Here is a 16,928-nt window from a genome sequence, read left to right as displayed (position 1 = left end):
CCACGCGCACGAACCCATTATTTTCATACACATCGGGATATCTAAAGCGGGAGGTCGTGGGGACACGAGGAAAGAAAGCACGTAAGTCAGGAAGTAAAGCCGTGTCTTTGAGCACTGTAACGTAAACTACAGCTTATTAATCTTGTTTAGACGCCTGGAAATACTTTGACTTGGGGGAAGATGCATAATAGACGTATAAAATGATATTTGAAACCAGATTACAAGTTAGCTGACTAGCTAACAATGTTTTTTAACAAATAAATTTATTCAAATTCCTGCGAGGTATGGTGTAAATTAATACTTCTTCAGCCACATTAATACACACGTGTGTGTGTGTGTGTGTGTAATTTTTATTCGGTCTGTGGGGTCTCCAGCAGTTTCGCCGGCGCTGTTTTTATTTGCCCGCCATTTTGGACAATGAGTACTGAATGGTTAACGCTTATGCTGGGACATATTCCAGCTGGCTATGCACAATAAACCTGTCGTGTCAAACTCCTTTGTGGCTTAACTTATTTTTGGTTTATTACAGTGGAATTTAATAACTATACACAAATCTGTTATAAAATGGTTAGATAGCCGCCTACATAACCAGAGTATAACAGAATTGTATTTAGATTATTGCTCTGAGGATACACATGGCGTTAACACGGGTGGAAAACCTCTGTAAGTTTTTTTTAAAACACACTTTGGACCGAACTACGGTTTCAATACGTGTGTGTGTGGTCGAGTTTAATGTCGTCTAGCCGGTTATTGTGAAGAGGCAGCCATAAAGCGAACAGCCGCCATTTTGTCTGCGACACAATTTCTGCGAGTGCTTAGTTAGGATGGATAACTGTTCACTTGGGCTAAATAGAGGTGAAGCTTTGACTACCTGATGAGTAGTTGACTAATTTAATAGCTTAACTTTGGCTTTATTTTTGTTATTTTGTTTAGGACTGTTTTATTGACTTTTCAGCGTGAGGGGAGACCATGGCTCGTACCAAGCAGACTGCGCGTAAATCTACTGGTGGGAAAGCGCCCAGGAAACAACTGGCTACTAAAGCAGCGAGGAAGAGCGCGCCCTCTACTGGTGGAGTCAAGAAACCTCACCGATACAGGTGAGCAAACTGCCATCGACTATGCTTTACGAAGCTGCCCTGGTTATGACACCAGTTTCATTCACTCACTTATTGTTTTGATTTTGTTTCCCTTCTTTGAAGACCTGGGACTGTTGCTCTGAGAGAGATTCGTCGTTACCAGAAGTCGACGGAGTTGCTCATTCGCAAGTTGCCGTTTCAGCGTCTGGTCAGAGAAATCGCACAGGATTTCAAAACTGACTTGAGGTTCCAGAGTGCAGCCATCGGTGCTCTTCAGGTATATTCCTTCTCACATGCAGTCATGCATGTCTCCTGTAATGCTCCTTCTTAATGTGGATGCTACCACATTAACCCAGTATGCACTTCAATCCCGTAAACTGGGAAGGAGCTCGGGTTTTGAGTGCCACCCCTCAGTTGCCATGGTGTTTTGCATCATGAAAAACACTGTCCCCAATTGCTCTGTCAGGGAAGCTGGGGCAGTTTGCTGCCTTGTGTGAAAATGGTTACAGTGGTATTATAATTGCAAATAGTGTGAATATTTTTAAATATATCTTTCTTTCTTTGAAAGAAGCATTGTTTGCACTACTTGCTATAGATGGTGCTGTTACTTTTGTTCTTTTTTTTTCTCCAAGCTTTGAAAAATGTAGATGTGCAACTTGTTTAATTACGTTATGTAGGGACAAAATTGTGAATGGTTCATAAAGTTGAGAATGTGTAGACCAGAGTTCATTCAAAGTGTTTGAAGTACTTGAATTTGGCTTTTTGAAATGAAGTACTGCAGAACCTTGAAATTAGCACTTTATTTTAATCTAGTGGTGCTTAAAGTGCTTGAATTGCAAGTCATTAACTAAATAAAAAAAAATTAGTGTTTTTGATGAAACACTAATACGATACTCAACCCCAACTATTAGTTATTAATTTTTTTGACAAACTTTGGCTACTTTCCATAGTCTCAATGTACGTAAGGTCCTACTTTCCCCCGCAGATGCATGTCTCTCTGTGGACACTGTTCAGAGAGGAACAGCACATTTCATTTATTTCTAACCTTCTCTGAATGATTCAGTTACATATAAATATAACTGAAATCACAGCACACTGTCTTTGGCGTTTATGGTGACTTGTCATTCCCTTGTGGTTATAAAGTCAGGATTTTAGCAGAGCAGCAGCTTGGCAGTGACTGCTGGTTAATGTGTAGTCTTAATGGGTAAAAACATGTGTTCGTTCAATTGTCTGACAACAAACAGAAACGAGTAAATGAGCAGCTTTATTTTGAATTTGGCTGTACTTGAGCACAGAAGAGATGGGCTGCTGTGGCTCAGGTGGTAGAGCGGGTTGTCCACTAATCGTAGGGTTGGCGGTTTGATTCCTAGCCCACATGACTCCACATGCTGAAGTGTCCTTGGGCAAGAAACTGAACAAGTTAACGCCTTACATGGCAGTTCTGCTACCATGGGTGAATGAGACGCAGTGTAAAGCACTTTGCATAAAAGTGCGGAGTGCAGACCTTTTAGAGGTGATGCACTGATGTAATGAATGTGCAAATTATCACATGACCTCATCTAGCAAGATTTAGCAACTATCAATTGAAAGTTACTGTGCTTGTGGGGGGGCATTTAAATTTTGTATGACATCTCTTATATAGTCCTTCAAAACAAGTCCTTAAGTCATGGAATTTCATTACAAAGCATTTGTATGGACCTTGTGTCTAGATCTTTTTTTTTTTTTTTTTTTTTTTTTTTTTTTTTTTTTTTGCTGCAATATTGCCCAGCCTTAACCAAGCCCAACTTGATCATTGACACTGCTGTATGTATTTTATTTGTTTTTTTTTTTGTGTGTGGAAGCACGTGATTGCCTTCACTATCCTGGATGACTGGTTTCAATTGAACCTACCAGTCACTAATCTGTGTTAACCATCTGTTACCTTCACAGGAAGCAAGTGAGGCTTACCTTGTTGGCCTGTTTGAAGACACTAACCTGTGTGCCATTCACGCCAAGAGGGTCACAATCATGCCCAAGGACATCCAACTGGCAAGGCGAATCCGAGGGGAGCGAGCATAATGACCATTTTGTCTTGTTTTAATCTTTGTTTAACCGTACACTCTAAAGCAGTGGATTTTAACTGATTGCATAATTTTGTAAAACATTCCCTACAGACTCAGGTTTCCGGTGAATAATGTGTATTTACTATTAGCAGTGCTCATTGTAGAGTAGCATTAGTTTGCATGCTGCAATATTTATCTTTTTACATTGATTATTGGGTTGTTAATAAAATTTCACTACCTCAGTTTGTGTACTTGGCCCTTTTTTTCCTCTCTAAATAAATGTACAGAGGGTTTTGTGAACATGCACTGTGCTTAATTCCATATGGTGCTAGTATTTCTGGTACATGGGTGTAGTCTGGCTACTGATTAAACTGTCTTTGCAAGTGAAAATGATCACACTAATTACAAGAAGGCTCAGCATTCTTATTGTGTAGTTTTCTGAGATCATTGGCTTGTGGTTGTCTCTTCTAGCTCACCCACTAGAGGTCAGGATTATATCATTACCATGTGCACATGACTGTAACATCTTTAACTTCTGACAATTTAAAGGACTTTTATTACTGCCCATATCTTGCTCTGGTGTGGGTTTTTTTTTTTTTTTTTTTTTTTTTTTTTTTTTTTTAAAAAAGACTTTTACCCTTGTAAAATTTTATTGCTACCTGACAGTTGGTGTCTACAATGCATGCTGATCTGCCCTTGCTAATGTTTGAAACCCCAATTCAATTTCTTCCTCTTTTTCCAGTGAGTATTTTAAAATGTAAATGTAATTGCAGGTCAGCTCCATTATTCAAGCTAGAATTCCCCCTGTATGCACAACTCCAGGATTATGCATTAATTCACACCTCATTAATTAGCTTTGCCTTGACAGCACTCTCTCATTGGTGTCTGGCTCCTGTTGATGTATTAATGGAGCTAAAAGCCTGAGGCTGTTTGGTTTGTGGATCGTTTTCATAATCCATGATGTCAGCCTGTTACAAGAATCAGTGCTGCACAAATGCCAAGCAAGCCAAAAGAAGAATGTTTCAGCTTTATACTTTGTGGTTAATTTAACAGGAAGCTCAGTGTAACTATATAGCTGATTTTTTTTTTTTTTCTCCACAAACTAAGCTCTAAAACTTTTTCATGAAAGTGTTTGTATATAACTTTATATTGATTGCACTTACACTTTAATATTGGTATATGACTTTAGAGCTGGTTGAACCACATCAAAGGAGAGGCTGTGCATATGAAACATGCCAGCAGCTGTGACATCAGAGTCCTTCAACTCTGAGCCTTTCTCAAGTCTCAGCTGCATCTGCAGGTCTCCTGTCACACACTTCTCACAGTCTGTACTGGACCTCTGTCCCTCTATTCTTGCTCTTTGTATCTATGAGCTCATGTGTTATCCTGTCTTTTTATTCACACATGCACATAATGAAAATGCCCCACTTGCTAGTTCTCTTGGGATGGACCAAAAGGGTTCTGGGCTCTGTCTTGGCGCCACTTGTTTTAAGTAACGGCGCTCACCAGCCCTTCATTAAATTTTCACTTGTATGTCTTCCCACCATGGTCCCTATGTCCCTGCCTCTTGTGCATCCCCCGGCGGTTCTCAGCATGTTCCTGATAGCATCTGTGGGCCTGAACATACACAAATCTCATAAGGAACTCCCTGGGGTCTGTCTGTGATTTGATGTTTATTAAGCTACTTCATTAAGTTAATTGATGTAACCGTACAGAATTCCTTACGTTAAGAACACAACATGATGCGTGGTTCTCATTTCCCAGGCCATTCCCATTGTCACAGCTGAAAAAACAACTGCTTGATGGCCACTGTTTTTGTTTTTGGTTTGTTTGTTATGTTTTCCCAGACCAGACTAAACCTGCCAGGGGGGAGGGGAAATATACCACTATCTGAGCTAGTAAAAAAAAAGGCTAGGCTTTTAGAAATCAAAGTCAGGATCCAGAGCCTTTCCTGGTAACACTGGGAGCAGGGCAGGAGAATTCTCCTTGGTTTGGACACCAGTCATCACAGAGCACCATGAACACACATTCTAACCTAGGGGCAGTTTAGCGTAATCCGCCTACTTGCATGTTTTTTGGACAGTGGGAGGAAAGGAGAACCAGGAGGAAATCTGGACTCTGGAGTTGTGAGGTGGCAATGCTACCCACTGCGCCAACATGCCGCTCTCAGCTACAAAACTTTCAAAATAGCTGTTGATGTTAGGTGCTGTTGAGTTGACTGAAAATTGTCCAGTCTTCTATCAACCGGCTAAGTCAGGGGTCCATCCATCCATCTTCTATACCGCTTATCCTTTTCAGGGTCACGGAGAACCTGGAGCCTATCCCAGGAAGCATCGGGCACAAGGCGGGGTACACGCTGGACAGGGTGCTAAGTCAGGGGTGTCCAATCTTACCTACAAAGGGCCGGTGTGGGTGCAGGTTTTCGTTCCAATCAAGCAGGAGCCACACCTGATTAATCGCTTGATCTTGGCTTTCACTCCTGGTGATTGTGTCAATCCACTGTGTAGCAGGCGTTCCTCTGCTGCACTGACCTTCCACTTTGCCCAGAATTGCATAGAAATAATTATGAAAAAAGGACATCAAAGGAGTATTAATAAAGTCATAGCTGCCTGGCAGAACGTGTAAGAAAGCTTAATTTAAACATTTATAGATATTAAAATTACTCTCACTCACTTAGTCTCCGGACCTGCTTTATCCTGGTCCGGTTACTGTGGATTCGGAAACCTATCCCGGGAATACTGGGCATGAGGCAGGAGAACATGCACAAAATCTCTCTGGAGCTGTGAGGTAGCATCGCTACCTACTGTAAGTAGATAAATGTAGATGTAGGTAGAGCTAGCTAGTCAGGTAGCCAGTTTAGCTAACGCTTATGCGCTGTATTCTCATCTGAAACATCACATCAGTGACTAAATTGAGGTTTAAGCTGTTGTAATGACTACACCACGATTTCAAACAAGGGCCAAAATGGTGCGAAAATGGCAACACAGGCAACCCCACTGGGGGCTATCTTTTCACAATGACGTTCACTTCGAGAGGGAGGGGGCAATTTGCATATACACAAAACATTTAACTTCTTCATTTAACATTTATTTTTAATAAACGTAAAAAAATAAAGTCCGTGTAAAACACTAGTCTGCATGTCATGGGTCAGGAAGCTTGTTTGGGACCATGGTTTCACCAATACAACTGATAAATCCTGTAATTAGTCTTTGCTATGAAGTTACAGATGTGGAGAAATAGGTATAAGGTATAAGGCTAAGATGGCTACCTGACTAGCTAGTATGACAGGCACTATCTGTTTTTACATTTACCTACTTTTGTCATTTGTATGTCTGTAATTTCATCGCAGAAATTCATTTCAGGATTTAACAGTTGTAGTGATGACATCACGGTTCCAAACAAGCACCCTGAATCAGTCTTTGCAGTATATACTAAAACAAATGGTTCTGTACATAGTAGAAAGGACTGCTGTGTCGATGTTTTCCCCTTTGTTTGCTATAGCATATGTTTGCAGAAACTATTTATAGAAACTATTACATTACATATTATAGAAATTTTTAGAAACTATTACTATTTACTTTAGAACAAGATCCAGCCACGAGCTGTTTTTAAATCAGCCCATAAAGGACACCTTGCTTTTTACATCTTCAACCTTATTCCAAGACTGGCATAAAAATGGTGACACTGGCAACCCTGCTGGCTCTGTATTTTACCAGCAGCACTCTCAGACGATATAAAATGTACATTTATATTTATCATTTACATTTAACATTTATAGTTACCTAAAATGTAATGTTAAATCCAAATGTAACATTTGGATTTATATTTAAAATTTACATGGAAACTTAAAAATATAAAGTCAGACAGAATTTTTTCTTCTTCTTTTGGTGCCTCATACACACCATTTTAAATTTGGCATCAGTGAGACCTCATGATATAATGCATTGCCCAGATGTAATAGTTTTACTGTCAAACTGTTGGTAGATATTAGATTTTCACCTTGTCATCTATTATCATGATATCTCCAGCTGTCTGATATCACCACTGAAGTATTTACATATACAGTATGTACAGAAAAATGCAGATGTAGGTAGGAACAGTTGTGCTGCTCTATTTATTTATTTAATATAAAGAAAAATAAATATTTAGAAACCCTTGTTCTGCTTGCACATGATTTTTCTTCATTGTAAGCCATAATTAATCACATTTAAAGGAGGGCTTTTAAGGTTCATTGTGAATACGCACAAACTCAGCCTGTCTGGATTTGAGTTAAATATTGGACTCTTTATGGGGGAGTTTAAGCCTTTTTCAAGCCCTCTTTCTGGAATGATGCCTGAATTCTAACTTATGGTTGCAAAACAACAACAATAATAATCTTCTATACTGCTTATCCTACATAGGGTCTTGAGGACCTTGGGGCACAAAGTGGGGGACACCCTGGACGTAGTGCCAACCCATCACAGGGCACAATCACACACACATTCACACACTATAGAGAATTTGGAAATGCCAGTCAGCCTACAAATCATGTCTTTGGAATGGGGGAGGAAACCGGAATACCTGTAGAAAACCCCCGTAACACAAGGAGCACATACAAACTCCACGCACACATTCAGAATTGAACCCCCAACCCCAGAGGTGAAAGTCAAACATGCTAACCACTAAGCCAACAATAATGCCCAACAACAACAACAACAACAACAATAATAATAATAATAATAATAATAATAATAATAATAATAATAATAATAATAATAATAATAATAATACAACCCCAATTCCCAAAAAGTTGGGACACTCTGTAAAATGTAAATAAAAACAGAATGCAATGATTTGCAAATCTCATAAACCCATATGTTATTCACAGCAGAACACAGAAAACATATCAAATGTTTAAACCAAGTAAATGTGCCATTTTAAGAAAAAAATAAGGTAATTTTGAATTTTGATTACTGGAACACATCTTAAAAAAATGTTGGGACGAGGGCAACAAAATAATAATAATAATAATAATAATAATAATAATAATAATAATAATACACAATAAAGTAGTTATGCTTCACAAAGGGAGTATATAATATATACTTTGATATCTGGGGGAAAAGCCACAGTCTCAATGCTAACAAATTCATTGCTGCCTCATACAAAGTGGAATCTTTATGAGAGCTGCATCATCTATCAGTTGCAGCTGCTTGTGAGTGCACATTTTGTCTATCTGTTGACATTTTTAACAGTTCGAGACTCATCTAAAGCACCTCTAAATACTCCAATTTTATTGGATAAATAATTATAATTTCATAATCGTAATTTTACTTACGAATTATTGTATATTGCTCTCATTTTTAGGTCTAATTGTAGAAGTAAATGTTAATGTAAATTATTATTATTTTTTTTTTCCGATCTGAGTGATTTCATACATACTAGCCCTGGTTTCAATGACCAGTTTATTTGTGTTTGAGTATGAGCCTTTGGGAACTCATGTTTAAGGCATAAATAAAGGTTTATTATGTTTTACAAACTATTTTATCTCCATAGGCCCACCGAGACAGAAAACACCATTTTAACATGCTTTGGTTATTCGGAGAATGTGCATTGGAGACTGTAATGTGATGGAAATCATCTTTAGAAAGAAATCAGACAATCCACCCTACCTGCATGTAACAACTACTTACTTGTTTTACTCGATATTATATAGGAGGTGGCACAGTGGCTTAGTGGTCAGCATGCTTGCCTCGCATCTCAGGAGTTGGGGTTCAAATCGCACCTCTGCCCTGTGTGCCCAGAGCCTGCATGTTCTCCTCGTACCTCACGGGCCTGCTCTGGGTATTCCAGTTTCCTCCCCCAGTGAAAAAGACATACATTGTAGTCTGATTGCCATTTCCAAATTGTCTGTCGTGTGTGAAGGTGTGACCGATTGTGCCCCGCTTCGTGCCCCAAGTTCCCTAGGATAGGCTCCAATGTTAATCACAGATTATATTTGCTGTTTGTTGAAGAGAACATGAGTTTTAACAAATTTTAACAGCTTTATACATATCAACCCTATTACTACATAGTCTCCAGTCCAGGAATTGCCATTGGTTGCAGTGTTAGTAAACCACAGATTATAATTAGAAATCACTGGTGGCTTGTCGAAGGTGGCAGGTAAGCCAAAGCCCAACCACATACACTCACTGTCCACTTTATTAGGAACACCTGTACACCTCTGGCAGAGCACAATGCATAAGATCATGCAGATACAGGTCAGTTTCAGTGACTTTCAGTTAACGTTTACATCAAACACCAGAATGGCATGGTTGTTGGTGCCAGACAGACAGACAGTATTTGAGAAACTGCAGACCTCTTGGGATTTTCACACACAATAGTCTTTACACAGAATGGTACGAAAAAGAACAACAACAACAACAACAAAAAACATTCAGTGAGCAGCAGTCCTGCGATCAGAAACACCTTGTTGATGAGAGAAGTCAGGTGAATAACCAGACCAGGTTCAAGCTACGGTAACTCAAATAACCGCTCTTTACAACCACGATGAGCAGATGAGAAAGATGGGCTACAACTGCAGAAGACCATATCGGGTTTCAAATCTTCAGCAATCCAGTTTCAGTAAGCCTGCTATCCTATCGACTTAATTTTGTTTGAGACTATGTTGTTATTAATGTTGTCCTGCTCCACCAAAATCTACGGTCATGAACCATTCTTGAATGAAATAGAGCAACATTTCATTGATAGCTCTATCAGTATTACTTGCAGTTTGATATAAATAATGAGAGGAAATTTACACCAGATGATGTTTTTTTCTTTTACTCTCTTTAACGAATAAGCATTCTTCAACTAAGCTACAGATTAATATGTCATGCCTATGGTAGTAATGGGTGTTTGTGACTCCCAATAACATATTTCTTGAGAAAATGAGAAGAATGATCCATTTCATAAATAATAACAGTCCTACTGAAAATGGCAGGGACAGCTCAGGAAAATTGCCCACTGGAATGACACAAAGATATGACTAAGGTTAGAAATGTGACTTAAAGCACTGTACTGAATAAACAGCACTGATGGAGCACTGTTGGATGGGTTACTGAAGGCTCAAGTAATGTGTTTACATTACTTTTTGCCTTCCGCAAGCCACCTGCCCCCTGTCTCTACCCCTGGTAAACAGGAGCCAACACCTGGGGATGGAATTGATAACACTTCTGTCTGAGCACACAGTAAGTCTCGTTAGTAAGTAAGATCTCGTAGATGTTCCTGTTAAGGTGGGCAGTGAACTTTAAATGAACCAGTGTGTTTAAAACCTGTTATGGCATTTTTGTAGTGTAGGAAGCTTACCAAATATTAAAGGAAGAAAAACAAAGACCAAAATGATGCAGAGAAGAAACAAGTCAGAGGTCTTGAAGTCTGTTTTTTATTTGTTCCCTTACCATGGGCTCATTGAGCACAATCTTCCTGGAGTATAAAAGTCATTACCTTGATACATTATGTTTTTTTTTTGTTTTTTGTTTTTATCTCTAAAGTTTACTTTTAGAAAAAACAGATCAGTTATTTTATCTTTACTGTTTACTTTCCATCATTCCATGTCTTTGCAAAAAAATACCCTGAATAATTCCTTTTTTTCTGTATAGATTACACTCTGCGGGAAATAAAGCAAACATGATGCTTCTTCTTCAACTGCTTTTGTAAGCTGAACTGTATACCCCTGTCAGTTGGTGGCTACACCTACATTCTCTGCCCTACTCCTACCCTACTGCATCTGGAGTTTCAGAGCAACTTAATTCTGAGAGGCATACAGGGTTTTCAATAGAAAAAAACATTCCAATTGTTCTTCTCAGAATTGCAACAAAGAACAATCTCAAGCCACATTCCCAATAGCTCTGGGACTACATTCAGTCCTACACCTCAGACTCACTCCTAACTGGAATGTTGAGGTCCAGAGTGTGGTGGCAGAAGCGATAGACCACTGACCAGCTGGCCTTCTGCTTCACAAAGAGCCTCAGCTTGTCTCTGAAGGTCTCACCCAGGAAGCTGTAGATGATGGGGTTTAGGCAGCTGTTGGAGAAGGCCGCCAGGTTGACAATATGCCCAGTCAGAGGGTAGTCATGCCACAGGGTGGTTGCTGTGCGCTTTGAAGGATCTGCTGTACCCTGGAGCAGCTGGATGCTAATGAAGACGTTCTCAGGTAGCCAGCAGATGAAGAACACCAGCACCACCACAACAATCATGCGCAGGGCCTTTTGTCGGCGTGGCCACAGGCCCCTGTGCTTCTGAGCCCGCATGAGGATACGTACGATCAGGGAGTAGCACAAACCGATGATAGAGAAAGGCACCAGGAAACCGATTGTCACCTCCAGCCACTGGATCTCAAAGACATTGGCGAAGCAGAAGTGGACCTCGCCTGTGTGCTGTGTCTGCACAATGGTGAAGGGCAGGAGGGTGGCCAGGATGGAGGCCATCCAGATGAGGCTGCAGCTGAGCTTGGCATGCTGCATGGTGCGCAACGGTCTGCTGCTCATGGAGTTGGCCAGAGCCACGTAGCGGTCGAAACTCATCCATGTCAGGAAGAAGATGCTGCTGTACATGTTGACTTGCAGGAAAAGGGACATGAAGGTGCAGAGAACAGCGTAGTCATAGTACTTCTCATTCAGGTTAAAGACCTCGATGAGCGAATCAGCCACTAAAATGAGATCAGCCACTGCCAGGTTGATGAAGTAAAGGTCAGGGATGGTCATCTTCTCTCTGTGGTTCAAGTTAACCACCAGTATGAGGATGTTCCCAATAATGCCGATGGGGAAGAGTAAGATCGTGTACAGGCAAGAGAGGAAAAGCCCAATGACATAAAACTTACTGGTGTCTGTATTCTCGTTCAGATCTGTCGAGTTGTAGTCAAACGAAGTGTTGAAGTGCTCAGTGCTATTCTGATAAATGTGAATCAGAGTGGTTGTCTGCTCTTCCATACTGGCAGTGTCTTTGTACTGCATGTCCCGAAACATAGGTCACCAATGCTACATACTGCATTTGAGTGTGTGCCCAGCTCTCAGTTTTGGGTGGACCGCTCATTTAGGCTGCAGTTCCCATTTTTACCAGTCAGAGTTTACAAGAGAGACAGTTCAGCAGTAGTTAATAGCATCCTGACGAGTTTGCCTCTTGAGACAGGGCGGCCGTGGGAATAGATGCCAATAAGCACCTCCATGTTTGCAGTCATCTCATCTGTGGGGGCTGCCTGGGCTTGTGTGATCCATGACACTGACACGAGGGGTCTCTCTCTCTCTCTCTCTCTCTCTCTCTCTCTCTCTCTCTCTCTCTCTCTCTCTCTAGAGGCTGTGCTTCTTTTGTACAGTTTGTTCTTTACACATTTTAATTCCAGTGCTGCTTTGCCTCCTCCAGTCCAAAAGCATGATTATTCATCAGGCAGCAGTCGATGACGCTATTACTGTGACACCTAATCTAGTGAAACAGAGGAAGGGAGGAAAGAAGAGAGAGAGGAAAGGAAAAAAAAAAGTAATTACAAGAGAAGAAAAATACCAGGCACCCTGCTCCTGTGCCGTGCCTAGCATCAATTCCTGTCTCGTTTTGGCATCTCGGCTACAGCCAAAACATATTTCTGTAACATATCAGTATTTAATAATATCTAATAGAGTGTCAGTATCCCAACTGACCCACAGAATTATAATACATAAGAAGTGAATTAAATGCAAAATAACTATGCACAGCAAATTTATATCAGCAGATTTTCTTACAAAGCTGAAAGAACATATGCAAATGATCCACAGCTGCATTATTATTTTTGATTTGCATAATGATCAATGAAAGATACAAACACATAAAACCAAACACACAACAAGATCATTTTCTCTTCATTTGGAGGAAACAGAGGTGAGTAGAAGTCAACAAATCCCAGCACCCAGTTTGCCATTGCACTCCAATGAAATATTAGGACTGCTTACATTTGAATGTCAAAAAGTATATAAACCCTATTTGATTTGATTAGACAGTTACATTTTTTTCTGCACTTCCCTTCATTAAAGATGCAAAGGTATTGCCATAATGAGAATGATAATCTTGTGCGGCGGAGAAAATCTTGACCTTTAACGGATGACCAGAGCCCCTCTCCTTCCCCGCTGATGAAACCTGTGAAATATTAATTCCTTTCCTGTAAAACACACACCTTCAGAGCTACACTTCACCAGTGCAACATACACATTCCAGATTCTAGTCAGACAAAAGACCATTTCAAAGCCATTGCAATAAAGAATACAGATGTACAGATTTCACTGTAATTATATCATATAGTCTGTCCACCTGTTACAGATGTAAATCACATGCCCTTTCACAGCAAAGCCCTGGGCTTAGGGATCAGGTTCCCAGTGAAATTGATTGACTTGAGGAAGAAAAAACAAAGTTGTGCTGCCAGGTTACTATAATTAGCATGTTTCATTTTCAGCCTGGTAAAGAATTCAGAATTTCAGATAACACATTTTTTTTTCAGAATAAAAAGTATTACCATAATAAAGTGTAAATGTTTATGAATAAACTGAGACATGAAGTTCTCATAAATAAGCTTCATCTCAGATAATGAACAGATGGAAAAAGTATGAGCGTAGTTCTTTATCCTTTATGCATCCTGGCTATTTATTTAAAGCTCACCGTCCAAAAAACCTTTTTCTATTTACTTAATAATCTCTAACTCTACTTAGATTTTCCAAATATATTCTTGATGATAAGCATACATATATTACAGACAGCATACAGTATGCTCAACCATTGCAACTTTTTCTATAGACTCTTAAATTCACAGACCAAACACTCTAGAAATGGGCGTTTGTAATTCATTTCCATTTCTATTTAACCTGCAAACAATATAAGTGATGAACTGAAGTGATTTCGCAATGGTATCACTGAAAGGTATTGATCATGCTCAGTCAAGCTGTTTGTCACAAAGTGCTGTTTTTGTACCCAAACCGATCCCCACCAGCTCAGTAGATTTTATGACCTAAAGAAGAAAGGTTCTTACCTTCCAGGCGTAAGGCTGTCACACAGGCAGCGCAGTGCTCCGTCGCAGAAGTCAGACAAACCTCGGAGAATTGTAATCCTACATACAGTTCCACTCCCAGCGCCCCCTACTTGCAAAACCTTGCCTGAGAAAGGGATCGAGCCAGGGACGATCAGAGCAGCCTCCCACCATTCCAGCTCACTCCTGAGATTTGCTGCATGTGTATGCGTGTGCGTGTGTACACTGGCCGTCCAAGCTCCTCCACCTCCTCATTTGCTTTCTCCTCCTTCCTCAGCTCTGTCTTCAGTTCAGCATCATAGATGAGAAAGAACCCACTGACCTGAGTGACTTTGTAACAGGTGAATGCAGACACGCCTCCTGATTTTCCTAACACCCTCAGCTATGAGTTCCAAAGCCTGAATTATTGCTTACAGGAACCTGACTTTTAAAAAGTCAAACCTTGTGACTGGCTCAAATCTCTACTAAGAAAATGCAGGAGCACAAGGTCCATGTTCCTAAGAACACCGCAATCAGAAAGAACGAGTGCTGAAAGACAGAAATGTTCCATATAAATGTTTTATTGTAATATAAGTAAATTCATGACAAATTCATTGAGAAAATGGATCCTTATAATTCGTGTGGTAATACATACTGTAAAACTGTATTTGGGGGTGACACTTTTTTGAAGGGTTCCTACATAGTGCATTCATAACACATTAATAAGCATTGAATAAACATTTTATAAAGCAATTTATGAAAGGCTTATGTCAAAACATGTTATGATACTGGATTTTTAAAAATACAACTTTGTCTTTTTTATGCAATATTCTTTATAAGTTGACTGATTTAGACTTTTTAACTGTGCTACTCTATTTTTTATCCACATCTTGAAGTTGAAGGCATTAAAGTCAGGGGCACACATCAGTGGCTTAGTGGTTAGCACGTTTGCCTCACACCTCCAGGGTCCGGGGTTCAAGTCCCGCTGGGGCCGTGTGTGTGGAGTTTGCATGTTCTCCCCGTGCTGCGGGGGTTTCCTCCGGGTACTCCGGTTTCCTCCCCCAGTCCAAAGACATGCATGGTAGGCTGATTGGCATGTCTAAAGTCCACCTTGTGCCTGATGCTCCCTAGGATAGGCTCCAGGTTCCCCATGGTAGAAGATGGATGGATGGCATTAAAATCATTCAATTCTCTCATAAATGAGAACAGAATGCCATGCTTGTATAAGCAATAGATCCCGTAAGAACACCTCACTAAAGGTAAGATAGCAACTGGACACATTTTGCCAATACTATATTATGGTATGTACTGTACAGTATGTCTTATATGAAATGCTTATTCTTATTTATGAAGCCCATATGCCAGCCAAATTTATGATTTTAACAGCTTTTACAGCTTTCCCAAACTGTTCCCAAACATTCCCTGAATGTTCTGTTCTATTTCAGTAAAAACAAGCTAATAACATGCAAGATATTGATAATAATAATAAAAAAATACATTGTCTCAATTACACAACTGATAATGCGAATTCCATATAAAGACAAAGTTGCATAAAATCTCCAATGTCATCTTACACGTTTTGAGATAAGCCATTTATAAATTCTCTAACACTATAGAATATTTATGCAGTGCTTATGAATGTGTTATAAAGGCCCTATGTAGGTACCCTTTAAATAAAGTGTATTTATAGTAAATAAAGTGTATTTATATTTATATAATGAATAGTTATGCCATCTGTTTGGACACATTGTTTGGTCTAAGCTTCTTCGGTCATTAATCTTTACTTTGAAAAGCAATAGTATTTTATAGTATAATTAGTATAATAATTGTACATAATATATATTATTACAATTGACATAGAAAAAAAAATACCTTTAAAAAATCTTTAAAATGGCCACAACAAAATAATATAAATGTTAACTCTGAGCAGAAAGATTCTCATATTTCAGCCAGTTCAATATAAATAGCTCAAGGAAAAACATTTGGGAATTCATTCTTTTGAACAACGCACACACGGGAAAGAGAGACTACCAAATGAGACGCAAGTAAATGTCACTGATGTCTTTTACAAGACCAGTTGCAGAGCGCTGAATGGCGTACAACAAGGAGCCTCTGACCGTGGCCAAGTTAAATAAACAAATCTTTGTTTGGGAAAAACTACACTGTAAACCATTTAGTGTAAGATTTATAGTAATTTACTGGTAGAAGAGTTACCACTTAAGTCATTATAGATTATTACTATTGTTTTTAACATATACTACTGAATGTTTGCAGTAATGTACTCCATACATTATATATTTTGCTTTTAAAATACTTGGAAATATAATTACAGTAGCAAATATAATCCAGCACATTTGCCTAATGTGGGATATAACTGAACAGAAAGTTAATGGTCTTGCTCAATGACCCACTCATGGCAGCTTGGTGATGTTGGGATTTGAACACACAACCTTCTTAGCTGTAATGCAAAGCCTTAACCACTGAGCCACCACAATTAGCTCAACTAATAGTTATATAAACAAACAAACAAGTATATATATTACCATTCTCATCCCTGCCTATAATATTAGATATCCCACAATGCATTGTCAAAAAATAAATGTAATAATACATTTACAGAATTTCATTTTGCATAGTGAAGATAGACTGCAATGTGTGCAATAGTTATTAATGCTTTAAAGCCTTATTTTCCCCTTAACCCTTTTTAACCTAACATTTTTCAATATATGGTTCAACGACAAGACACACCTTATCATGCGTAAATATAACATGACGACTTTCAACTCTTACAATAAAGTGCAAAATTGCCCTCATTAATTAATCAGTTGT

At 39.3% G+C, this 16,928-nt stretch overlaps 2 protein-coding genes across 5 annotated transcripts; one reads left to right on the top strand and one right to left on the bottom strand.

Annotated features, from left to right (window-relative positions):
* The first annotated feature begins 28 nt into the window (after nt 1-28).
* On the top strand, nt 29-3,360 carry h3f3a (H3 histone, family 3A). Of its 2 annotated transcripts, none has more exons than XM_053612577.1 (4): nt 29-81; nt 934-1,097; nt 1,200-1,353; nt 3,006-3,360. In XM_053612577.1, exons 2-4 carry the CDS (start codon nt 970-972, stop codon nt 3,132-3,134), a joined length of 411 nt encoding a protein of 136 aa, XP_053468552.1. In that variant the 5' UTR covers nt 29-81; nt 934-969; the 3' UTR covers nt 3,135-3,360. The 2 variants fall into 2 exon arrangements, with proteins under 2 accessions (XP_053468552.1, XP_053468553.1); XM_053612578.1 differs by having other exon boundaries at nt 31-81; nt 956-1,097.
* A 5,334-nt stretch (nt 3,361-8,694) lies between these two features.
* Nucleotides 8,695-14,466, bottom strand: gper1 (G protein-coupled estrogen receptor 1). Of its 3 annotated transcripts, none has more exons than XM_053613458.1 (2): nt 14,124-14,466; nt 8,695-12,556 (listed from the first exon to the last, which is right to left on the bottom strand). In XM_053613458.1, the coding sequence occupies exon 2, from the start codon at nt 12,100-12,102 to the stop codon at nt 11,005-11,007; it is 1,098 nt and encodes a 365-aa protein (XP_053469433.1). In that variant the 5' UTR covers nt 12,103-12,556; nt 14,124-14,466; the 3' UTR covers nt 8,695-11,004. The 3 variants fall into 3 exon arrangements, with proteins under 3 accessions (XP_053469433.1, XP_053469435.1, XP_053469436.1); XM_053613460.1 differs by having other exon boundaries at nt 8,695-12,551; XM_053613461.1 differs by lacking the exon at nt 14,124-14,466 and adding an exon at nt 13,196-13,242 and having other exon boundaries at nt 8,695-12,551.
* Between the last annotated feature and the right edge of the window lie 2,462 nt (nt 14,467-16,928).

Source organism: Ictalurus furcatus, chromosome 24 (assembly GCF_023375685.1).
Source record: "Ictalurus furcatus strain D&B chromosome 24, Billie_1.0, whole genome shotgun sequence".
Taxonomy (NCBI): domain Eukaryota; kingdom Metazoa; phylum Chordata; class Actinopteri; order Siluriformes; family Ictaluridae; genus Ictalurus; species Ictalurus furcatus.
This window is presented reverse-complemented; position numbering and strand designations above follow the sequence as displayed.